The sequence below is a fragment of the Filicampus tigris genome, chromosome 13, assembly GCF_054856515.1.
Source record: "Filicampus tigris isolate MCC_2025a chromosome 13, RoL_Ftig_1.0, whole genome shotgun sequence".
NCBI lineage: Eukaryota > Metazoa > Chordata > Actinopteri > Syngnathiformes > Syngnathidae > Filicampus > Filicampus tigris.
The window spans coordinates 14091596-14118506 of record NC_141229.1 but is presented as its reverse complement, the minus strand read 5'-3'; the positions used below and the strand labels follow the sequence as shown (position 1 = coordinate 14118506).

Genomic DNA, 26911 nt, shown 5'->3' with positions numbered 1-26911 from the left:
ATCGATCCCCGCTTGTCACGCAGCCGTAACACGGCTGATCTGATTAACAGGGTGGAGCAAGTAAACGGCCGATCGGAATAGATCACGTCACATGTAAACAGGTGACCAGAGAGCGAACAAAAAGACTCCATGTAAACCCGGCTATTGATCTGGAAGAGCAGGGGTTCAACTGTACCGGTAGTGGCCTGACTTCTGAGCGGGCAGAGTGGGTTCAGCTCCCACTTGACGATGCAAATGGTGGCTAAAGTTAGCTAGCGTGAGTTCCACCTCGCCCGTGACCCTAATAAGGACAGCGTTACAGAAAATGGATGGATGGATGTTTTAATTGTGGAGGGGTAAGTGCTGAGACTGGTCCATTCCCTCAAAACAGACGAATAAGAACTAGGCATAAATATCGTCGCTGTCCTGTGAAAAACATTGATGTCCAATTTTGGAATTTAAAAAAAATGTTCACGTTAATGCAATGTCTGTAACGCGGAAACACCATTCATGTAAAAATAAGAAAATTGAAAAAAAATTGACAAGTGTTTTTCACAGGACAGCGACGATATGCTATAATTAAGAATATTAGGATATTACCCTAAGTAAGGGTATTAGGCTATGATCCTTGGACAAAAGTGACACTATACGTTAACTTTGCCCTTTATGTATTAGCTTCAGCTTAATAATAAACAGACCTCAACATGTTATTGGTTATAATGATTCCATGCAGGGTGCTTGTCAAAACCAAGCCCACACATGACATTGACATAATTTTATCTGAATCTGAATGTCACAGGCAGTGTTAGATGCTCCTAAAATATGCAAAACAACATTTTTGATTGAGGTTGCTTCCACTTAAACAACTTTAACGGGGGGGCGTTGACTAACTTCTTTCAACCATCGCAACTGTGGTGCTTCATTCCCCTTTACATTCATCTGGATGAGTGACAAATGTCTTCTCACCTTCTCACTAATGTTTCACGAAAGGGGAAAATTATTCAAATGACACGAGTCAAGAGTGAAGGAGGCGTTTGCGTCTGATGGAGCAATCGAGCCTGTTTTTGCACGTGGATACGAGGAGGAGGTTGGCGGTTGAGGAATGTGATTTCTGCTCGATTGTCACAAATCTAGCGCAACAGGAAAATCAATTTGGCCCAGTGTGTGCCTTTTGGGCTCCAGGAGAGCAAGGCGAGGGCCCGATAATGTTCCAGCGTATTGGATTTTCTTCATGGAGAGACTAGGAAAGAGAGACGAACGCAAAGATGTGGGAATCACAGGCATGCCTTGATAGATTTGTGTAAGTGTACGGGTGTATGATAGCCTGGCAATATGTCAGTCTCCCACCTGCTCACCTCTGACTGCGGCTCTATCACAGTCACATCCCAGCAAGCAAGCATTTAGAAGTGATTTGTATGTGCAACCATGTGCGCCGCTACGTATGCCCTAGCTAGCTGCTGTTATTTTTCAAATATATTGTGTGTAGGTGTTTGACAGCCAGGTGAAAGGATGACATGATGAAATTGCTCTCTGACCGCTGCCATGGCGCGTGTCGTCCTGTGAGAGCTCAGCCGTGTGACGTGTCACATCAGCGCGCTGAGAGAGGGTGGCAACACACTTCAGCTTAAATGCTTGGGAGACTTAACATGGCATCCATAAATGATTAAAAAAGAAAAGGTCATGCTTTCAATATGGTCTATTATGTACATTACAGAGATTTTACAAGACTTTCTTGTAGATGGCCATTGGTCAGTTGTACTTTGTGGCTAATGCTGTATGATCAACAACCAACCTCACATCTAGCCCCGAACAGTAAATTGCAACAAAGGTACAACACAAGATGCCTAAAACCATATTGATGCATGTTTAAAGGGCATGTCATAGAATAACAACAGAGACAGTTGCAGCTCTTTAATGTTCCTTAAAGCAGAAATCAACCCAAACACATTTTTTTTTCAAGAATATGCCCACTAGTTAAAACGTGGCATTCTGATGAATATTGCGTTTATGGAATATGAGTTAAGCAGCAAAATCCACCCCGTTTTAGCCATCTCAGGGGGCGGCCATTTTGTCACTTCTGTCGACTGAAAATGACATCACAACTGCTCAGGGCTCAGATAACGACCCATCATGGCTCAGCTTCAGAAAACAGGTGAGCTGTGATTGGCCGTTACCTGAGCCCTGAGACACTCTGATGTCATTTTCAGTCGACAGAAGTGACAAAATGGCCGCCTCCAGAGATGGCTAAAAACGGGTGGATTAACTTTTTTTTTCCACAAACGCAATATTTATCAGAATGCCTCGTTTCAACCAGTGGGCTTGCATAGATTATATTATTGAAAAAAATATGATTGGGTTGACATCCTCTTTAAGGGTTTTGGGTCTCTAATGTTGAATAAAATGTATTTGAATTGTTGGTTGATTTCTGTGCTCTTAGCCTTTTTAAACTATCTAAAATTCCTATGTGGGAGGGACAGAAACCTGTTGGGAAAAATGAAAACTTGTGAGTAATTGAGGGACACTAAAAGGTTTGTAATTGCCAATATATGTCACAAGACGGTGAAAAAGCAAGTTTTTCCATTAGAAATTGCTGTGGTCTGACTCAATGTAGCTCTTTCCCTCAGCATACAAGCAACATATTTGCTGGGCATTAAAGCAATACTTTAATATTTGACACAAAAACACCAAATAATTTAGTTTTCCCCAAGAATAATGGAGTATAAGGTCCGGCGAATAGACGATTTTGCAAATGCACTGTAATTATTTCCAGGGTCCAACTGTGGCCAATCGTAAATCTCTTAACTGTGCAGGCAATGTTTCAAGTAATGAATAATTGTAACTGCAAGGAAAGTGCAAAACATTTATTAACCACTGTTTGTAATAAAATGAAAAATAACATTTTGAAAAGAAAAATGTCAAAATGTTGTTGTTGATGAAGAGATACATATGTGGTTCACAAACTCGCACAGTTTAAAGTGGCCATAGTATAAAACAAATATTATGAATGTTGACAGTTTCAACTCCAAAGGTGTGGGTTCCTGAAAAAGTTGGTCAACTTCAGCGCAGCTATGTTTTTGTCTATGGTAGTTATGTTAAGTAGTTGTGTTTGCATGTCCCCTATCATTCAGTGGGTATGGGGTGTGGAAGTAGTGAGGCGATGTTAATAAAGGCCGGCCACTGAGAGGTGATGCAAACATCTGCACGTGATGTATCTTCAACCAACCTGTTTGCCTTTGTGTTGCAATATTTCACACATGACTCATTTCAGCTGCTCTGTCACACTGGCTGAAAGATAACAAAACATCCCTCTTCTAGAAACTATTTGGACTAAAATACCGTGATACCGTATTTGACCATTACACCTGCAGAAAGTCAAAATGGAAGGAAGATTCTTCTTTTCATCTTTGCAGCTGGAACAACTTCCGCACTTGTGGCAAGATTTTGTAGTGGTGTCTGTGGCATTTTTTGAAACACACCATCTGTCAAATAACTCATGGATTTCCGTTGGCATCTCGCAGAACATTAGTTGCCACTTTGTATTTATACAGGAAGCGTTTGAGTGTAATTAAGTAAAACACGAGATAATATGACTGGTTGGCATTTAAAGCACGGCCACAATGGAGTCTAATCAGACAAAAACTGTCAAAATACCCAAATCATCAGCGTAAATTCATGATAATCCATCATAACGGAGCCAGCGCTACCACTTGCATGGCAGTAACATTAATAAAGCACAGTGAAATGGCGCCACAAGATATGTTGTCATGACTTTTTCACAACTGAAGCTCAGTCAGTAATGCAGCTTAAAACAATTTGTTTTACTTACTAATTAAGTCGCTTATTAATGTTTTGTTGATTTAGTGGACATTGTTGTTCATAAAACTGAATAATGAAGGGGGAGTTATGCATGCCCTTATTACGCGCGCGCACACACAGACGGTGTTGCTCTGTTCTCCTCTTTCTCTGTGTTGCAGCAACTCGAACGAGCGCATTAATGAAAGTGTCTTAACTTGTGATGAAGAGTCAGAATGTGGAGGCTTTAGTAATCAGATATGTGGTAACCACATTAGTGCTCCTGTGTGTCTCTCCCAAGCTGGCTGAGCATTGATCTAATTCCAAGTGAGGAGTGTAGTAAAGCCGCTAAGACGCGACAAATGTGACACACTGCTCCGCACTTTATCACTATTTATTTGGCACAGGGAATACTCTAAAATATTTTCTTATTAATCATGTCCCAGCAATCAGTTTCGCTCCCCATCCTCGCCACCTTAATCGGGATTCTCCGCACGATTCTTGGCAAGAGCGCCGGCAAAACTACTGTCCCAGTTTTCATTAGCGTCAATCACTCTGGTAAGGAGGAAGAGGAGGAGGAGGAGGAGGACTGACATCAGCATCTCACTCAAGACATTTTGCCCCGCCTCATCACATTGAATGACAGCTCTGAGGCGCGCTGATATGTCGCTCACCCGCTCGGTGGGGCAGAGAGGTGGCCGGGTGATGAGGGAGGCCAGCCTGGATTGGCATGCACGCGCACGCACACGCGCACACGTCAAATTGACACTCATTTTGTTGATGCCTAGCATTTATAAACGCTAAATGATCCCCACCCTTTGCTGAGGCCTAAAGACAGACCGTGCATGGTCTACTTACAAAAAAAATGCTCAACATTATATTTCTACAGTAATCCCCCCTCCATCACGGCGGTTACGTTCCAGACCATGTCTGAGAGACTGTATGACAAATCAACCAATGGATGTCAAGTCAAGACAATGATTTACAGTAGGTACTAATCACTGATTAATCAGTCCCATTTTTAAAATTTTCTTGCAACTCTTCCTGTGTGACAATATCACGTTGATTCTTCTTATTTTTTCAATTGATGAAATTTCAAATCCACACACTTCTAATTAACTGAATCAGTACGGAAAACATCTGGAAAGCTAATGGCAATTTACCAGAAATGTTCCACGGTTCTAATTGGGGCAGTTGGTCCATTAATGACTGACAAGGGCCCTGGAAAATTTGTATTTTCAATAAGCCACATTGAAGCTGTGGTGCCAAAAAGTCATATTTTTTTTCCAGCTAGAAATCATTTAAAGTAAAGAGGGACTATTAGCTGTACATGAAAAGTGTCCCTTGTGATCAGTTGTGATCTGCAGAGCTGGATCTGGAGAGGATCCAAGGCAAATCTTTACTATTGAACTATTGAAAACTGTTTGATTAAAACAAATGGAATAATATTGCAGAGGTCTGAATAAAGCTTGGTTATGAATGAGACATATCAAGGTCTAGACATGCTACGGTAGATTGAGACATGCTAGATTGATGCGCTGTAGTCTAAAGCAGCCGCGTGCACGTTGACTCATTCTCTGTCTTAAGTGAGAGGAAAATTGAGCCTGTTGTTTTATAGGCAGAGATAAATAAGAACAAACATTGCAATGTGGTTGGTTCCAAACTTCTTGACCTTTTTAAAATCCTTTAAAGAATTTTGACTTAGGTTTTAGTTTAGATGCAAAATGGAAAGGTCAAAGGAAAATCAGGACTGATTTGTTTACTAATAGTGTTGCGAGACAGATAACGCACAGTTAGATTATATTCAGGAAGACCTTCAACCAGTGATGTCATCATCAAAAACTTCACTACTTTGCCTTTACACAGCAGACCCTGAATCTGTCACTGCAAGTCAATTTATATATTTCCATCAGAGATTATTTTAACACTATACAAAATGTTGTGTTTTGTTGTGTCCTGTTTTAGTTCAAACACTAAAATATTTCAGTTTACAAGTTTACAGTGATCAAACAAACATGGCGTACTACAAACGGTAGCTTTATCTGGACCGAGGCGTGAGTTTGGAAACTCTACCTGGTGTGTTGGCGCCAGCAGTGGGGCCACTGGCGGGCGAGATGGGCCCAGAGCCTGAACGGGACTGAGTGGAGCCTGCAGGTGAGCCCACAGGGGAGGGTGAAGGTCCGCTCCTCTGGCTGTGAAGGCGAGGCGAGGCGTGGGGGGAGAAAGGAGACTGTCTCTGGGTGCTGGCGCCTGCTTGCTCGCCTTGGTTATTACTGCTGCTGACAGCTGATCCCAGACCAGCCTCTGTCCCCGTGGGCAGGTCATCTATGGAGCCAGACAGATCCTGGAAAAGAGGACCAAAACGTCAAATATACATGAAGCGACCTTTAAGAAAATAAAAATGCAAGGCCGTGGAAGGCCGCAACATCACCCAATTGATACCCTCCTACTGACCATATGCACGGCGGCAAATAAATAGTTTTCTGTGGAAAGGTGAGGCAGGAAACGAGTTGTCGGTTTCCGCTTATTTCAAGTTACTTGGATGCTGGAGGAAAAATAACCAAATTATTTAAATGTGTGTTAACATGGATTTATGTAATAGGTATATTCAATAGTTCGGAGCTGGTGCTTTTCAAGCTGGGAACGCCATCCGAAGTTGTAACTTTTTCTGAAAGGACTGTTTGAAAGAGATTTCTGAAAGCGATTTTTTTTTTTCTGAACGCGTTTACCAGTGAGTCGGTACTACAAAGTGGATGGAAAGTTCATACATTCGGCGAGACAAATTCACTATGGCAACAATGAATCAGTCACGGTTGAAGCTCAGCCTGTCCGTCTCGCTCTCCGCTTCTCCCCGCTCAGCTCCCTTGCAAACAATCAGCTGCTCTCGGCTGTTCGCATCGCGAAGCTGGGGTATTTTGCTCTCCATCTGTCCCTGCTCGCCACAAGGCGAGTGAGGTGAAGATGTCGGCCAGTCCGTCACGAAGCTGTGGTCACGGGGATAGTGAAACTCCCAAGCCGTGGAAACATTTATCCTCATCCTGCAGTTAATAGTAGGCTATATGCTTGCCATTATTATTATTTTATTGTTGGGTGACACTTGTTTTCATAACCTCCATTTTGCTGCATCTGCATTATGCAGTGAAAACAAAGGCTTTCTATCTTATTTTCCACATCCTTTCTTTACAGCCCTTTGTTACTGTTGTGGTTGTTTTTGTGCTCTACAAACAAAGTTGAGTTGAGCGTCTCAAAAGTTAAATCCTTCTATAAGGAATGGCTTGAACAAGATATAAAGCTGAAAAAATGTTAAAATGTTAAATATTCAGTTGCACTTTACACTGGGAAAAACAGAATATGTAAAAAATAACAACAGAATATTTTCTTAAAGGCTTAGTTAATACAATATAAAGATGCTAAATTGATGCTAGATGCTAAATGCTGAAACTTGTTGTAGTACATCATGAATATACAGGTTCCAGCGCAATGTGGCTCACCCAAAAAGGCTTAGGAACCTGCTATTGAGTCTTAAATGAACCCAACATGTATGTTTTTGCAGTGTGGAAGGAAGGCTGGAGGACCTTGAAAAGACTCACTCACCCAAGTACATGATATTGGAACATATTCATGTCAATTAAATTACATTCAATTGAGCAGAAAACAAATGTGACAACAACAGTCAAATACCTTCAATTGACAGTTTTGATTGCCTGTGGTGAGCGGAGAGTACTGTGTGCGTGTGTGTATTTGTCCTAAATAGTGCTTTTGTCTCAATCCAGGGATTCCCCGCCAATAATGTAGAAGGAATACTCGTCACATAAGCGTATGGAAGGTGAGTGGCAACAGAACAGTAAAAGTGCTAGAGTGTGAGAGAAGGCTAGATGGGATCAGATTTGACGGCTGACCGCTAAACACACATATGTGCACCCCATCACACACATACACACACGCACACTTGAACCGCGAACAAATTTTCTGACTGGCAGCTGAGCCTGAGCGGTATCTCAAAAACGAGGGGGAAGTCACCTGTGAGTGACCTCGGTTTCCTGGCGAGTACTCGCTGAGGGAGGAAGAGGAAGAGTAGCGGGTGAATGCCAGCTGATGCGACCTGCTAAAACAGGCTCGGTGACCCTTCAGTCTGATCCCACCTGAGACACATGCCCGCAAACGTGACACCGGCCAAGATCAGTTTGTCATCCTGTTTTCTCAAAATCTTACTTGTAGTTAACTCTGTAGTTGTTGCTTCGGTTTTGAGCTTTAATGCTCCAAACATGCTGGCCCGTCTAACAACATTAAAGCGGAAGTCAACGCAAACATTTTTTTTCAAGAATATGTTCTATTCAAGCCCACTAGTTGACACAGGGCATTCTGATTAATATTGTGTTTGTGGAATAACTGTTCATCCACTCGTTTTTAGCTATCTCTGGGGGCGGCCATTTTGCCTTCTGTCGACTGAAAATGACATCACAACTACTCATAACGACCAATCGCGGCTCAGATTCAGAAAAACAGGTCAGCCGTGATTGGTCGTTGTGAGCAGTTGTGATGTCATTTTCAGTCGACAGAAGACAAAATGGCGCCCCAGGAGATGGCTAAAAATTAGTGCATTTTGCTGCTTAATTTATATTCCACAAACGTAAAATTGATCAGAATGCCGTGTCTCAATTAGTGGGCCTGCTGGGAACATAGTCTTGAAAAAAATATGTTTGGGTTGGTTTCTACTTTAAAGAACATTAAAGAGCTGCAACTGTCTTTATTGTTATTCTATGACAAGTTTTTACTCCATTCACAGCACTTTCTATGCGGCAATGGTTGTTTTAAAGTGCTCAAGTTGAGTTGAGAAACAAATCCGTCTTTAACAAAATGGAAGAAAAAGGCCTCTATTGTTTTATACTATGACACAACGTAATGTAACATTGCTAGATGTTACAGTATTCGCAGAATGCATTAGATGGCATTCAAACCCACAGGCTTACTCCAGACTGGTCCAATTTCGGCCACTCTGTACAGCCGGGATTTTAAAACTATCATTCGACCTGTATGCATCTGCTTTGATGGGATTTGCATCTCTGTCTAGATCCCACTCACGAAGTCTGACTTTACTGACATTGGCCGGCTTTCCAGTCACTATTTATGCTATCATTAAGCGTGCAATGACAGTAATAAAACTAGAACTTTGAAATAGTAACTAGGATGCTAGTATAGTCATTTGAAATTATTAATTGAAGTTTTATTATTGTGCAGGCACGGGCTGATTACGAGTTTGATGGTTTACCCACGGTTTTAAAAAGTAAATGTTTCAAAACTCGCGAAAACTGTCCCCTCATCGGTAATGAGCTTTTCTTTTCGTTTTTAAGGGGACTACTAAGCACGGCACGTCCTGCTGCACTATGATTGGCTGCTTGCAGCGATGACTAAATGAGCTGCCTCTTTGAAATTAATTACGAGAGGCCAGACACTTTTTTTCGCCTGCTAGTCTGAGCAGAATTGAGCAAAGAGGGGAGGGGTGAGCATTTACACACACACACAGCACACAAAGGAGGGAGGGATGAGAAATTGTCATTTTTTTACTTGTTCTTTTCTTGTTCATTAATATGCATTGCCATAGAAATAAATAAATACATTTTAAAAACGCATGGTGCCAGCGGGTACTAGTTAGCCCCCAAGGACAACATGAGTCCCCCACAGGTCTTTTCTAAAATTAGTTTACCAGTAATGGGACGCTGTGATTTACTAAGAAGAATTAAAACAGAAAAAGAAAATTAATGTTTGTTTGTTCATTTATATATTGGTACACAGTACACGTTTATTAATGTACCAAATGTGCCACACAATATTTTGTTTAAAAAACAAATAAATTGTGTTCAATGGAAAAAATGAACTTTTTATTTACCCTATTAGTTAAAAAAGGATATTTTAGAACTGTAATTTTAATACCGTGATCCCATGACATTTTTGCTCATGGTTACCAAACTATCAGTATCTAATATTGGCCAATGCCTGTTACTTTGCTAGTTTTATTTCTGTAATTGCTGGGCAAGTTAGCAGAACGTATGTAAGTGCACTACCAGGGTTATTAAACTGAAAGTGTTTTGTTTTTTTTAAGTTGACTCTTCGAGAATCACTTGTGAGAAGTTTCATTCCAGACTCTCTGGAATCAACATGAGACATCTGTAAGTGCATTGGCTATGATACAACACAAGGACTTGTTGTGTATTCATGTAGGTGTGTCATTTCTGTTTTAACAGAAGCGCCGGTCGGTCCGCGTCTGCTTGTTGTGGTTAATGCGATCTCAACAGCGAAACACAAAGCTTTTGTTTCCCATCATGCCGCTGTGATAAGTGCCGACCCGCTCTGCCAGCCTGCCGTCTGGCACCATCTACCCTCGCTCGACTGAACACGTGGGGCACCCGCTCGCCTCTTTTCCTGCTTCACCCTTGTTACCACTCCCTGTCCCAGTCAATCAGTTCAGCCAGTTGTCCAAGCGGAGCAAGCACCCTTATAAAAGGACTGGACGTTAGTTTTCCAATCAGCAGCCGCCCGCTTGAATGCCGCTTTACACAATGCAGGTTACCATGACAGCCAGTGTAACCATGGTGAAAGCTTTTCCAAATACAGTCAGCACGAGCTAGCGTGATGCGCAGCTAGGTTGTTAACCCATGGGCTAATCATGTGAATGGATGGGAATAATTGCATTTCACCTAATTGGGTGCTGTTGCCAGCTTTTCCAGTGGCAATTTAGGGGTGGTAAAATGCGTATCAGTAATTTGTTTAGTGGCTCGTTTGGATTATACACACACTTGAGCACAGCTGTGTGGCCCAAGACCAGAAAAGTAGCAGCACTAATACAATAAAAGGGTGGTAAACCTTAACACCCTTGTACTATATAAATGCCCATTCCAAATACGCCCATTATATTAGTCAAACACCACCATAAAAAAAATTACAACGCTCCTTTAGTTTAATATATTTTCCAACCCACATCCCTCCTGTACTTTACATTTAATTCCTGTCACGGGCCACAGAGTTTTGTGTGTACTGCAGTCACACAAGCCAGCCAGCCAGCCAGCCAGCCAGCCAGCTAACCATCCAAACAGCAATGCGGTTGCAGCATCCAAACGCCCGACAATCGGCAGCCCCGATCCAAAGTGGCCCAAATCCAATTTGTTTGGCTCTAGGCTGCAAATTGCTCTGTGCATAGAGTCTACAAATAGCTGTCAACCTCTCCTGCTTGGCGTCCTGTACCGCTTAATTCACTCCTGGAGCATGTAATTGTCATAATAAGAAAAATATTGAGGTGATAATAACAAGTTACTTTGAGATGGCCACCACCCACACACACGCACAAACACACAGAGTATGTACATAATGGCCCAAGACTTCCATCGGCACATTTCACACAACATTGGAGAGGCAGTTGCTCGTGACCCTTCACCTTACTGGCATTGGCACCTGTCTACAATGCCCGTGTGTGTGTGTGTCTGCGTGAATATGTGTGTGTTTGTGACAGACGCACTATGTGGCTGGGCTGTCACAGTGAGACATGCTTGGCTACTGATGCAGCCAAGGGGGACAGATGAGACTTTTGTGTATGGGTGTGCCTGTGTGTGTGCAGGTACCAGTATGTGGAGGGGTATGTCTGACAGATCTCTATGCCAAACACTTGAAGATTTAAGTGCATATTGCACAATCTATGTTTTGGGGTGCCAAAGACAAATGTACAGTATGGTCCAAAAGTATTTTGGCAATGACTGGATTTGCAAAAAAGATTTTGCAGCCATCCATTTTACTTTCACAAAGTGAGGCTAATTAAATGGAAATCGATGGAACAATTTCCAATAGCCACGTGAGTCACATGATCTCAACCCAATAGAGTAGGGGCCACTAACTTTTTTGAAAGTGAGAGCTACTTCTTGGATACTGATTAATGTGAAGGACTATGGAATTGATTCACACTTATGGAATAAGTTTTCTCAAATCACCTGTTTTGTCGTTTGTTTTTTTAATGACTAATGATATTCATTTATGCGAAGACACTGATCATGTTCATGACATCTCACAATATTTAGGAAACAAATACATTCCATATGCAAGAATATGTTTCCATAAATCTCTACAAGTGTTTACATTTTTAAATGATCAATTCTATAATATTCCCAGACAATATTGTCCCATCATTGGTGTTTTTCAGGACAGGCCCGCGGACTACTCATGTGGTCCTTGTGGCACACGGGCACCACGTTGGCGACCCCTGCAATATATGTTTTGCACTTACTGAAGACGAAGGAAAAGGCAGTAAGTGAAGATGGCTGCTGTGAATGCCTGGCAAAACGTCACCATGGTTGAGGATTATGGTGAGATCCATGGACTCTTGACTTCAAGGGTAGGGTTGATGGCAAATAATTCCCACCCAAGTACTCAATGCTATATTTGCAGTTCCATCAGTTATGAAAAATGGATGTCATTCTTAAGCTATATTTTTGAACACCCACCAAAGCTGACTTGATCGCTTGATCACAAATCAATTGTGGTGGTGTATAAAGGCAAAATGATAAAATACCCCACCATTGTCCAAATACTCCTCAATATAACAATACGTACGTCAATGTACAATTTGCGTGTGCAGGACGTGTGTACAAATACAGAAAAGACACAGCGCATTACTTTCTACGGCAGCTACCGAAGAGAACTTTTCCAGACTTTATATTATTACTGATCTCTTTTTATGCATCCATAGGACCTGTTTTGTCTGGGTCAAAAGTAAAAACACATTACAATGTTACATACACACTGTGGTACTCAATATATGTACAGAAATAAGACCTCTGTGCATCCCGAGGTGAGTTTTATTCTTTGTTTCTTTTCTCTGGGTAAATATGATGATGTGAACTGTAATTAAGTCCAATAGCTATGGTTGGTAGGCCTGAGGGACAACTCTGCTCATTGCAGCAATGCACGCGTTTGTCGGCTCCGGACGCCGCGCTTTCCATCTTTACGGTGCTGTGGAGACTGAGGGGAAAGGCTATTACATAAAGATGTTTATTCATCCTCCCCCCCAACTGTCGTCTGAGGCAAAATCCAAATAAAAGGCCACGCAAATGAATCCGAATGGACTTCTTAATGTGTGTGTTCGTGAGTGTGTATGTGTATAAAAAGGTTTTTAATGCAACACCCCTGTAGAGAAGCAACTGAGCTAGCCTTCACTAAGTGCTATTAAGTGGAAAAAGAGAGAGGGAAAAAGGAACTGGATGGCATTTTAACACCACTTTCATATTATCCATAAATTTATGCTTTAATGCCATTAAGCTGTTTTGTTGTGAAACAATTGGAGGTGATAACGGTAACTACTGATGCTTATTAAACTTGTTCAAAAAAGCTTAGTAGCATTCACCAATAAAATAATAATAACATTTTGGATGCTGGACAGTGGCAGCATGCAGCAGAATGTGTGTGTGTGTGTGTGTGTGTGTGTGTGTGTGTGTGTGTTTGATAACATACAGCAAAAAGCTACAATGCTTATGTATGTACATAATATCTTATACATGGATATAAAAAGTCTACACATCCCAGTTCAGGTGTCAGATTTTTTTGTGATTTACGAAAATGAGACCAAAGTAGATAATTTCAAACCTTTTTTGCACCATTAATGTGGCCCATAACCTGTATAACTCAACTAAAGTGTACCCGCTCTTTTATAAGCGGGATAATGCTGTGTTCATAATTAACCAATCACATTCAAACAACTGTTAACGCCATAAAATCTCCATACCAAGCAGGGGGGTGCCACCCATCTTGACAGATTGCCCACCCAGTTAGATTAATGAAAACATTTATTTTTAAATTATTATTATTATTTTAATATGCGCTTTTTTAAATTTTATTTTATTGAATATTAAGAATGTCATAATTGTGGTTGTCCAAGGGAGATCTGAACTTCGTATTATTCCATTTGTGTGTTCTCTCTTTTGCGATATATTAAATAATATAGCAAAGTCAGACCAACACGTTAGGAGCGTCAGAAAAGTAAAAAAAAAGTCAACTTTTGTTTTCCATTCTACCTCACAAATCCAGAACAAGCTCTTAACAATAGCACAGCATCTGCAGTGGAAAAGCCCGCAACAATTGAAATGTCAAGAAATGCTGTTAGGGGTCAAACATTTGTGTAGTCTCAAATTTTGGACAGACTGAGATAATCTTCTTATAATAGTAACAGTTACTCCTTGGCACGTGCCGCTATTGTTTGCAGTAAGATAGCGGGCTAGCCGAGTGATAAGTGTCGAGGCACTTAAGCCTCTTGTAAAGTGTGATACAGCAGGGTGGGCTCCTTTGAAAGGGACATGTGCGGCCCCATTACCCTCAAGACGGCAAAGACACCCAAATCTGGTGCTGCTTGTCTACAAACCAAAGAGACAAAAAGATTAGTCTTGAGTTCTTCTGATTCTTCATGATAATATGTCAAGCACCTAGAAGGAGGGGTTCTTATCCAGTGCATCATGCTGAACCAACCGACCGTTCACACTGACATCATACAGCATTTAAATCATTTTCTGAATAATGCCTTCTCATTGGTCAAAAAAATCTTCACACTTGCATTTTACCCTGTAATTTTTCGTTGTATTTATTTATGGCATTCCAGTATTTAGCACCCAGCCACCCGCTCCTTGAGTCCCCACTCAAATGAGAGAACTCAAGAAACGATGCGACATCTAATGTGTGAGGGTGAGATGGAAGGAAAGGAGAAAGAAATAAAGAGCCCAAATTCCTCATTTCTAATTCAGCTGCTCGTTCAGCTTAACCTCTCTCTTCTCAGCAATTAACGCACACGCCACATCCTTCACGCCGCGTACAGCCGAGGCTAAATAATGCAAGGGGCATCCAGCACCCGCATCCTTTATCATCCCAAATGACACCCATTTGCATATCTCCCCAGTCAATTAGAGTGCAGCGGAATAATCAGCCCATAATTGGGGGAGAGTGTCGGTAATCACCCACCCTGGCACACCGACAGGGCCGTTTGGAGGAGCGAGGGGGGATAGGTTGGATGCTTTGGTGTGTGTATGTGTGTTTGACAGTCCATCTAACTGCATTCTTATCTTCAAACTAATACATTTAAATAAGCAATCTAACATCTCCCCTCTTCTTATGTACGCTCTCCTCCTCCTGTGTACCGTCTCTCCTATTTCCCTACAACACATTGAAAGCATACCTATTCTGTTGAAAAGGTCAAAGACTGTCACCGTTCACTCTGTATAATATTCACATTGCTGTCTACTTAAATAGAAAAAAAAATGAAAGCATGAAAAATGACATTCACTTCAATATTGCCACTTTGAAAATGTAACTCAAGAGTTCAAGATTGCTACAAGTAATAAAAAAAAAATCATATTGACATCACATTTGCACAATTCTCAAATTCCCTGCTTATGTGAAAAAAAAAAACTTTAAACAATTTTGATGAATTCTTCCACAGGTATTTTATTTGTTCATAGTACTTGTTTTTGATCAAGGCATAGCTAGTGTTATGGGGAATCCAGATGCTTTAATTTCCACCAGGTGCCTCAATATTCAGCCACTGCCAGTCCAATGCCCAGATAGAAAAAAAATGTGTCCATTGTTGCATCAGATAGGGTGTTAAAAAACGGTGGCATACAAAAATGTTATTGACTTATAGTGACCACAGATAGGACAAGCTAAAAGTCACAACAACAACTTGTAGATTAGGATATTAGCATTTAACTAAGCTTCCAGTTTATTCTCATGAGTTTTTTATTAAATAGCCATCCATTATTCTTAATAGATCTTCTTTCCTTTACCAAAGAAATTGAAGGTAAACCAAGTAAGCATCTATACCTCTAAATCCCAGCTATTTTGTACCTTTCGAGCAGGTCATTTTGTTACTGATTCGACTCAATTTAATATTAAACTGTGAAAGGTTTAGCCCGATTCTCGCTGAATCTTGTCGCTCTCTGTCACTCTGTGCCTAAAAGGCAACTAATAGATACCAATTCATAGACAATTGACTACTAATTTTCCCAATGGCTGGAAACAGAAAATTCTTTGAATGTCTAAAGCTATATAAACCATTACTTTTAGATATACAACAAAGGGGAAGGTTAGTAATAGTCAAGGAACACAAGAAAGGCTGCAGACACACATGGGGGGAAAAAATCCCCCACTGGTTCCTTTTAGAAGCAGACAATCAAAGTCGTTTCATGAGAACTTTTCCGGGTAGCTTTGAAGCACAGTTTCTGCACCGCCTTTGGATTTCCTGCTCAAAGGAGAATGACCGTTTTTTTTTTTTTTGAGACAACATTTGCTTTAATACACTCTAACTCCTCGTTCCTCAGAGGCTTTGGTGGTGTCCTCTGAACATGGCGAATAAAAGGATGAATTGAGAAACGGAAGGTGATGATGGTGTGCTGGAGGTGTGTTCAAGTGTGTACAGGAACAGAAAAAAAACACGACAAGGTTAGTTCCCATCTGCAGTGGCATCCTTTTGTGTTCTCACAGTAACATGCTTTTCGTGTTTCCCTAAACCTCTTCAATGCCCACCTTAACAAGCCAGCCTCTTGTCCTAAGTGGCTATTTTTCAATCTCAAAGGTAACTTGGTGAAATGGTAGCAAGGTAGCCGAGGATAGCAAAGGAGTTCATAGGACTTGCTTTAAGTTCTAATCAGGATTTTTTTTTTTCAATATGAGGGGCACAAACTCAGGAAAACAGGTTTGCGCTTAAAAAATATGCTACAATTTATCTTAGATCCAATTTAAAACAGTTAAAGTAATATAACACTTTCAAATTGTAATTATTGGTTATACCATACTTGAAGCGGAAGTCAACCCAAATATATTTTTTTCAAGAATATGTTCTTTGCAGGACCAATAGTTGAAACAAGGCAATATGATTAATATGAAATATGAGTTAAGCAGCAAAATCACCCGGTTTTTAGCCATCTCAGGGGGTGGCCATTTTGTCATTCTGATGACTGAAAATGATATCACAGACCCTCAGGGCTCGGATAACGACCAATCAAGGTTCACCTGTTTTCTGAAGCTGAGCCGTGATTGGTCGTTACCTGAGCCCTGAGCAGTTGTGATGTCATTCAGTCGATAGAAGTGACAAAATGGCCGCCCCCAGAGATGGCTAAAAACGGGTCGATTTTGTTGCTTAACTCATATTTCATATTACTTAATAAGGGTTAGAATTTAGGGTTAAGGGTTAGTTTTTAGAATTCTGGGATACAACATTAGTGATGGCATCGGCAGCAAACAGGTTGAAGTGAGTTGTTATTAATATGCTCCCACCATGCTTGAAAATCATTATGGTGACGTAATGGCATGAGACATATCCAATACGTCTTTGGTTTAGCATCCTTGCGCTTTGCAATCTTGACTCAATATTTGCCTAGCATCTTTGTTTCACCGTGTGAATGAGAGCGTGTATGAGTCGTGCGTCGAAAGTGCAGCCGGCTATTTGCTGGCGTGGTGTTGCCTGCAACATTATCCAGATATTATTGAAGCTTTCTACAAATGCTCGTTTAGTCTTCATTTGTGCGGTTTTATTGGTTTATCACAAACCCATCAATCGATTCGGACCGGAGAAAGCAAATTGCAGCCAATGCATTTTGTGGAGTCTTGCATGGATGAACATTTATTTTGGATACTAAGATTTACAATTTCAAATGTCAAAAAGTGCATACCTGCTGATTTGATATTTTATGGATTCAAAACAAAAACTTCATTGCTTTAAAATTCACATTTCCCTCCTCAATTTTGTGGTAGTACTGATAGCTGATCATTTTAATCGTGATGTAAACTTTTCAAACCGTTTAGTCTGTATACTAAACACTGAGAAAATGCCTGAAAAACAAGAGTATCTTGAAACATTTCTCACTGTTTACAGAGGGAGGACATATTGATTTCCTTTTTAAGGGGGTGCCTTTCTCTGTTTAATCCCTCATTCCATGACGCTCTGGGGATCTGTGGCATTTCTTGTCAGCCAGCCAACCTTGTGGCTGCAGAGACGTATGTATCACTGTCAAAATGACTGATCAGAAGGAGGGAGACGGGGAGGGAGCGGATGCAAGGGACGGGGGAGAGTCGGCTTGACTGGAGTGATGCTAAACTCCCCCCACTGCCACCATTGGACATGCCTGTCAGCGTGTCCGCCTCGGTAATCCATCAGCTCCCGCTGCTGATCAATAATGTGATCGGTGGAATTCTGAGACATAGCTTGTAGATATGTGCATGAAAATGAAAATTAACGACTGGCTCTGAATGTGACCTTCAGCTGGCATAAAAGTAAAACTTCTGATCGTTTGTGCAAAAATGTGATGTTGTACATGGGGCGAACTGCAAATGTATAGCAGGAAAGTACACCGTTAAAACTGTTAGGTTAAAAGTAATCCATTATGGCTTTAAAATAAACCTGTGTGTGTTATTTTTTTAAAACATTTATTATTATTTTGACATTAACACATTACAACATAAGAAAAATATAATGACATTTGAAAAATATATGTCTGTTCTTTCTGTTCTAAAGTTAAAGAAATACTAAAATGCTACAAATCCTAAAATATTCTGTCTGCAATTCAAATCTGTATTGTTGTGTTATAGGAACAAAAAGGTTATTTTATTTATTGTGTATTTTGTAATGTAAAAAGAAAATCAGGAAAAAGCAGATTTTTCCTTTCTGTTATAGTTAAAAAATAAAGAACAAAGTATTGAAAAGCAGTCAAATGTTCTGCCTTTAATTTATCTGTATTCTTGTAAGCGTTAAGGGACCTAAAAAGAATTGATTCCATTTATTATATTTTTAATTTAAGCGGCCGATTAATCGGGAAGCAGAAATTTACAGTATTACATATTGGAATCCGTATTGCCTTCAACAAATCCATATCACTCGGGCCCCAATTTCTGCAACAATATCTGAACATTTATTTCACCGTATTTTTAATAATTTACATCACTCTATAGAGGAGATTACCGCTTTTAGGTTATCTGAAACACCCACACACACACACACATACACCCCCCCATACACACACGCGTACACACCCCATCTCTGAGTTGCTAAATTTAACAACTCAGCAAAGAGTCAGTAAAATTCCACATGAAAAAATCTGAACACATCAATTGAGTCACTCCTTTATGAGAATTTACTAAAATAGATTTGGAAAAGTTAAACAGTCATTAAATGTACAACTTGCATGCACTACCTCCATTTTTTTTATTTGACTTTTTCAAAGCTGCTGGTAGACAAGCTAAATGATATTCACAAATGTAAACAACTACAAAAGATAATTATAACCCTCAACGTTTCTGAATGTCTACTAATAAAGAACGAGTTCTGTCGGACTATTATCAATGGAAATGCTATATGTCTTATCCCTTTATTTCTAATTCTCACCATGCACACCTTTTGTCTAAAGTGACTGTTTATTTGAATGGAACAGTGCATCTTAATTGGACGTACAAAGATTTGCCTCAAATACACAAGATATAGCAAATGCAAATTTCCACGAAACGCAACACAAAATCATATATGCCACATCCAGTCGATATTCCAATGCGACATTAGAAAGTGATAAATTCAATAAATCACAAAAAAACATCTACACACACACGCATACACACACACGCAGCTGTCCCAGTACAGCACTGGCGTCATTCCACAGTTGCGAGTGTTAGTGAAACTAACTTTTAAATGGTGAAAACAAATTAGGCTCACCATCAAAGAGACTTTTCAAGAAGGCATTTCTCTATTCCAGTTCAAACAGAAGCCTGCTTGGTAAACAGGCATGGGGAATTCACTGCGCAAGTTGGAGATACAAACAGTCGGAGGTTCACCACAACAAAGACGGAGGGGAAGCAGCGGAGGGCTGTAATTCATCACACACTCAACAAAGCAAATGTGACTGACTGAGACTGTCCATGAGAACGGAAACAAAACAAAAAATATTTCTTAATCGGAAAAAGTGTCCTCCCCTCACCTCAACTGTTTCTCCCCCCCCCCCCCTTTTCTAATTTCTTGCTCCTCAGTGTGACTGGATGCCCTTGTCCTCCTTCTCCCCCTCCCCCCTTTTCTTCATTAAAATAATTCACCGTTAGTTATTACGGCCCCCAACTTAAATTAGAAGACAGATGGAGCTGCGGGAGGAAAGAAAGAAGTGGGTGAGGGGGAAAAAAACCTCTGGGTCTTGAACAGCTTGTGAGATTATTATTTTTTTTTTTTTAAAGACAGACATTCAGACAATGGCCTTGCTCCACACAGCACCTCCAGCAAAATCTCATTTGTCTGAAATTCAGCTGGAAAAAAAAAAAAAAAAAAAAATAATAAAAAAAAAAGATGTTGGGAAGTGGCAGACATGAGCCCGCCCTCTCCGGTGAGCCCACATTAGCTATGCATGAGACAAACCGGTGACATAAAGTCACATGGCGTGCTGAGCATTGTGGGTAAGGCGGGAGGAATCCGTCTCCTATGCCAGTCTATTGACAGCCTCGGCTCTCCCTCGACTGTCTCCGGGTTTTTGCAATTACAATCAAACAGCAGCATGCAGGCCCTTAAGCACTGACTGACAGCTTGGATTAACCGAGACGTGGGGATGCTGTGTACGCTTGTGTGTTGTGCGGAAGTGTGTGCGCGCACACGTCTGCTTGTCTGTCAGGCTGTCCGTCTACGCGTGTATTGCTTTGTATGTGCAGCATGTTCCAGCGTCACTTCGGATGCGTGTCTCCGCCTGTCTAACAGTTGATTTTGTGTGTGTGTGTGTGTGTGTGTGTGCGTGTGCGTGTGCGTGTAGGCATGCACAGCATGTCTCTATGTAACTGCGCACTGTAGGTTTGGTTGTCTGAATGGCAGGAAAAGATGTGTACATGAAAAGCAGCATGAATAACAATGCAATTACAAATTTCAATTAAATCCCGCTGTGTGGATCATTCGATTGTGTTAGCTGAAAGTGGGAAATGTATCATCCAATGATTATTTGGGAAAAGGAACTATGGTAGCTGGCTTTCACCAGTATCTTGATGATCAAAGACAAATGTTGAGGGACATCAGCTCACCTTTAAAACCAGAGCGTAAAACTCTATCAAAGCTCGTTAAACAGAAGGGAAAAATGTGGTTGATTTGGATTTGTTTGGATCTGTTTGTTAATTAGCAAGCCACTTTTTGCTTCATGGGGGATGAGAAGAGATGATATGAATGAAGAGACCGCGCCATTGTGATTTCGTTGTGGACTGTGGACAAATCATGCTTGGCTAAGGTAAGAATTATTGATGGGTGAGTTCTGATATCCAGGTCTCGTTAGTGGGCCGATAACGGCCTTATTTTAGGGTATCAGATTCTCGTAAAGTCTGCTGATACCAGCCACTGATACTTTAGGGGGAAAAATTGAAACGTAAAAGTTGAAAATAAAGGTCGTTCACAGTTAACTGTCATTGTGTTGATTGAGGTTTTGTGTATAAAAAGTACTAGTAGTATCAGTACTCAGTATCGCTTAGTATTCAAGACTGATACTGGTATCCGTCTGAAAAAACTTGATAATAAATAAACCTACAGTATTGTTAATCCATACCTCTTTCTTTGAGAGTGAATCCCAAGTGAGCGTTATTACAGGCGGTTTTGGGGGATCTAGTGTAGTTCCTGTGATTTGTTTTGCCATATGGTTGGTTGTATATTACAGCAAAATGACACAGTGATGCACAAAGTGTCATGTGACAACACATTTGCAGATTTAAGATTGAAATCTAAAACCCATCCACCCGAGAATGAATGTCACTGCAGCATTATGCGGTAAAGTGAGATGCCTGCAAATCCCCCCAGAAGGTAGCGTACAAAGTGTTGATGAACAAAAACATGTCAGTCAATTTTGTCCAAATGAATTTGAGTTGCTCCGCTGTGTGCTGCGTGGGATTGTTTCTTTAACACTCCCTCTGTGAGACCCCGACATCATCCATCAGAGATGACAAACATGACATGACAACTCTGCTCGGGAGGAGGCTACGCACAAGGAGTTACTTGCCAGAGAATGAATCAACGCTAGATACGCATTTAAAATCTTTTTCTGTCCCGGTTGAACGACAATTGCAGGCTGAAGCATGTTCTACAATGAACTATTTTTGGTAAGGAAATTGTTACCAGGGAGTTATTCTTACAATTACCTTTAGTTTGATTCTAATTCAGCTGACAGCAACCTTGGGCTCAGACAAGGAGCATTTTTAATTGCAATAAAATGGGATCTTTTAGAGGCTCCTTTTTAACGTAACATTTGGAAAGCCTCTGATAAGGAGACGCAACTGCAGCAAATGAGAGCGGCAACATCAAATAACGTCATCTTAATTCCATCTCCGAATAAGCGCACAACACACACACACACACACACACTGATTCATCACTCATATCAGTATCAGGGGCGTTTGCATATTCACACAGACTGCAGATGGAAAGTCATCCTGGATGCCCTCTCCCCATACCAGACATGATGAAGCGAACACCAGCTAACCAAGCAGAACGTCCTCGCCGAGGTCTCGAGTCACTGGATGTGTGCGCGTGTGTGATGTAAGCCCCGAGAAAGGAGAGGTGACAGCGGCGCGTGGATGATCTAATAAAAGAGGAAGATGAAGCGGCGTGTGATGGCGAGGCATGAGGCTCAAAAGGCAACAACTTTTTGCTAAAACACACACACACACACACACACACATCCCCAGCGCAGAAAACACGCGCGCTCTTCTGTGTGATCGACACTTTCATAGTGTCGAAGCTGAGGTGTTGGGATATAAAAAGCCGCGCTGATATGATTTAATGGCCAAGTCTTATTATAAGACTGTCGCTGGGGCCAGTGTAATCTGGCTAACGCTGCAGGGCACAGCGCTGGCAAACACACGCACGCGCACACACACGCTACAATGCTCCCCAGCAGATAATATTGCTATGTGCTACATTGCTATTATAAGATTGAGCTGTTTGCCACGGTGATACGCCGCCTATAAGACTGTCATTGGGGGAGGGAGTGATTTATGGCTGTGAGGCATGAGAAATAAAGACAGATTATTTTTATTCATGTGTCTTCAGAGGCCAACTTCATTCCTGTTGTTATTTTTACACCGACTCAAAGAGGAACCGCCTTGTGTGCAAAACACACACAACAGCGCATGGGCTTTGTGGTATTTATATTGGACCACCCACTCCAAAACACAATCGTGCTTCGGATATCCATTTTGAATCTGCACTTAATAAAATAACATTGCGACGTTCTCTGCCATCCAGTTTTTTAAGGGGGACTAAATTGCTATTAATTATAAATAGCAGAGCAGCTGTCTTAAAATATATGACATACCTACGAGGGTATTAGACATTGCGCTGTTATTGCCTCTTCTGCCACTTTTAATATCTGCACCCTGACTGCAATCACAGGCCTAATAATGGCTTCTCATTATGAGGTGTGTGCGTGTGTCGGGGGGGAGGACGGGGGAGTGGGGGGCGGGGGGCCTTCAATCTCTGCGCTCAAAAGCCACACATGACTCCCTGTTAAAAGTTAATTTGATTTCAGACATTTACGGAATGAGGCTGTAAATTTAAGCTCTCACCTATTGGTGAGCTCCGATAATTGAGATATTTGATCTTGATATTTGATTCCATGTCAGCAATTCATTATGTGAATACAAGTGAGCAGATAGCAAGAAAGAAAATAAACTTTTTGTGAGATGGCAGTGAGAGGAAAGTGCCTGGTTGTGCTGCTGCGATGCAGTTGAGGATGCAGCAGAGGCCCTTTGTTCCATAGCTGTAATATGAAAAAACATCAGGAGATGGCGCTGTCCTTACTGCGAGCAGGGCAGGGAATGTGATCCGTTCTAATGTGATGTGATTACTGCACGATAGACTTTTTAAAAACACTATAGGAAAAACACTTCATTATTCTTCTAATCTCCTAAAATGGACTTCCTTTATTTTTCAGTGCAGTACTTTGAAATAATTTTCTTATTTGCATGGATTGGTTAAATGGACTTGTTTGAATCCACCTTGCCCCTTCTTTCTACTTTCTTTCATTTTTTTTTGCAAATGTATTACAAATGCAGCCTAAATGTTGGGAATTCATTGCGAGGATCTGAAATGTTAAACATTTCATTTCAGTTCTAGTGCGACTTACTCTATATGTTTAAAGTCTAAAGATGGACTTGTATGGATGCGTTTCCCATCATGTCAGGTTGAATCATAGTCAAAATGAGTGCAGCAAAACAAAACATGGTGCAAATCTTCCAATAACGGACGGACTGGGTTCGCTCCTCAAGAGGAAAGAAGCAAAAGTGAAACAGAAGAGAACACATACAAAATATTTGATGTCTTGCTTCAATAATGAAATAAAATTAATTGCCGTTTTCTCAAAAGAGTTGGGTATATTCAGTTAATTAAAAACAAACTTTCCCGCCACCAGCACCTGTAAGTCCCATCTTTTATAAACCCACATAAAGAATGAGTTTTTTTTGGTCATGTCAGATGTTCCAATAATTACATTTCCGTAGGTGTTAACCGTTGCTTCTCTGCTTCTTTATCCCAAAGCTCAAACGTCATCTTCCATCTGTTGACACTTGCTGTCAGCGCTATCTTGCGTTCTTCTCAGAGTTTGCAGAGAGGAAGGTCTCCACCTGACTTTAGAACTTCCTCTGTCACGTACACATTTTTCAGTTCCCTCACCCCCACCCCCCCATGAGCCCTCAACCTCCCTTTTACCCTCTCTCTCCTCCGTCATGGCCTCTGTCTTAATTTCACAAGGGAATCATTTGACAGATATTGCCCTTGAAGAGGCAGCCTGTGCCTAGCCACTGAGAGCAAAGGGGGGAAAATGGTGGGGGTGTAGGAAGAGGGCTGATGGAGGAGGAGAACTGACAGGGAGCGAGAGAATGAACGGGGGGGGGGGGGGTAGGAGGCCAGGGTAAAAAGTTATTAAGTGGATGTGAAAATGCAGCGCAGCCAAAAAGGTTAAGTCTGGAATAGGAAATTAAAACTTGCATCGCTTTTGGCTTTAAATAGATTTGGTTTCATTACGGGCGCCAGGGCCAGTTAGAGTCAAATCCCTCTGGAGAGAGAAGAAAGCGAGAGAGGGAGGAAGGAGAGAGGGTTGACACGGAACTGGAGGAGGGCGACGGAAAGACGGAACAATAGGACAACGGAAGGAGGCCGACTATCATGCAGTTCACATTCATTTTCAATCTCAGCCTGTTTTTCCCCAAACCCCTGTCCACAAGCCGGTGAATACCAATTCCGCACATCCATTTAATGCTTCGACTACAAGTGGAAGTCAAGGCCGCTGCCTCGCGCGCATACAAAGAACGCGGCGCGGCGTTGAAAAACAGGTGCGCCGCTATGTCGCTCTATCGTTCTGTTCTTATTTGCATTGGCATTTCACGACTCGGTGGCGAGTTCATTTTCTGACCCTGAAATGAATGTAAGCCGCACAGAGCTGCACGGGCGAACGAGGAAAACGTGCGGCCGTAGCCGAGAGACACGCGAAACAACCACCTCATGTACATGACAAATATGTGAAGGACAAGACCAGTTTCTCATTCTCATACTTCAAGTGGCTTTAGTGGTTTGTTGGGAGGAAACCTTCTCATCATTCACACTCTCGCCGTTACACAGGCTGACCGTCACACGGCTCTGTTTATTGCCTTTGTGGTCTCCCAGGGAAAAGCAGAAAAAAAGTAAGAGCGCTAGAAAAGCCAAAGCATGAAGAAGTCAGTGAAATGCACAGAAGGAAGGGGAGAGAGGGGGAATTAAAGAATTAGAGATGGATAGACATGCCAAGGAAAAAGGAAGCAGATGGAGAAGTGGGACAAGTGTGTTCATGAGATCTTCTCAATCGCCGCCACCAACCATGCTAAAATAACAGCAATGGCCGCACACAACATGTGGATCTAAAGGTAAAAAAAATATGTATGGGTCAATGGGTAAAATGTAACCTGAGCCCCATTCGTATAATTCTTCCTCAGTTTGTGTACATAGCGTAGTGGTTCGCTTGCCTGACTTTGACGAGGGTAAAAAAAAAACGTGTGTTCAGTTCCCAGTCAGTGACGGTGTGAACGCGACTGTGACAGGTTGTCATTCTTTACGTATGCCCTGCGATTAATTGGCAACCAGTCCATTGTGTAGTCTGCCTTTTGCCAGAAGTCAGATCCAGTTCCCCGCGGCTCTGAACAGGATAAGCGGTACAGAAAATGGATGGATAAATATACTAGATTTTATCATGTGATTCTTCTATTAATTTAACTCCAAAAAAAGCAAAACACACTGAGGGTTCATTCTCTAAAGTTCTGATGTGAAGCCAATATGGGCGCTATCACTTTCTGAAATTGACGTCCTCAGGCCCATTCAGTCTTAGGGATTTGACTGTAAACACTATATCAAATCAGGATGACTCTGAGCGTGAGAAAGTTAGAATTACAGTCAGAGGCCATTTTCTTTCATCCCATCAGCTTCGTCTTTCTTGAAAATTGACAGGAAACGAAGAGAAAAAGATGTCTGCGATGCTGTCAGTGATCAAGAGTCACATTCTGTGTGTATATGACACTTTGGATAATGTGTGTGTATGTTGGAACAATTCAAGACCGACAGTTAAAAACAATCTTACACTCCCACACCTTCAAGTCCACAGTTTGTCTGATGAGACTATGGAGAAAAAAAAGCCTTGTTCCCACCACTATCTCCTTCATAGGAAAAGCAATTTGCTATTCATCCTCTCCAAAGAATAGGCGGTAAATACTTGATGAGAGCGATGCGAGCAAGTCTAGAAACTCGTACACACATTACAAAACAGAAACACACAATGCACAATGTAGACAAATGAATCGCAAAATTAAGGATAAGTTCAACTTCCATGTTTGGCACACTTGTTCTCATCTCCACGTTGCGCTGCAAATTCATATTTGAGTGTGTATTTTGTCCTTCTTCCATGTCTTGCAGGCTGTGAGGCATCTGTGTATTCCGTATCTCTGTGGCTTAATGCTGCATAGCGAGATGTGTTGGCTTGTTGCAGCAGAACACACTTCACGTCTCTCGTGAAGCCAAGGAGAGATGAGACTAATACTTTGTTGCACAAGGCTTGAACAGACAGCTTAGAACTTGCAGAGGGCCACCCAAGTCGAAAGAAAAAGT

The 26911-nt window shown here is 41.4% G+C and overlaps 1 protein-coding gene across 4 annotated transcripts in view; it reads right to left on the bottom strand.

The window, feature by feature from the left end:
* arid1b (AT-rich interactive domain 1B) overlaps positions 1 to 26911 on the bottom strand; it is a 193486-nt gene that overhangs the window by 55031 nt on the left and 111544 nt on the right. For all 4 annotated transcript variants that reach the window (XM_086049680.1, XM_086049681.1, XM_086049682.1 and 1 more), the window contains exon 5: positions 5845 to 6115. In XM_086049680.1, the coding sequence (XP_085905806.1) occupies positions 5845 to 6115 (271 nt within the window). The remainder of the gene's footprint in view (positions 1 to 5844; positions 6116 to 26911) is intronic.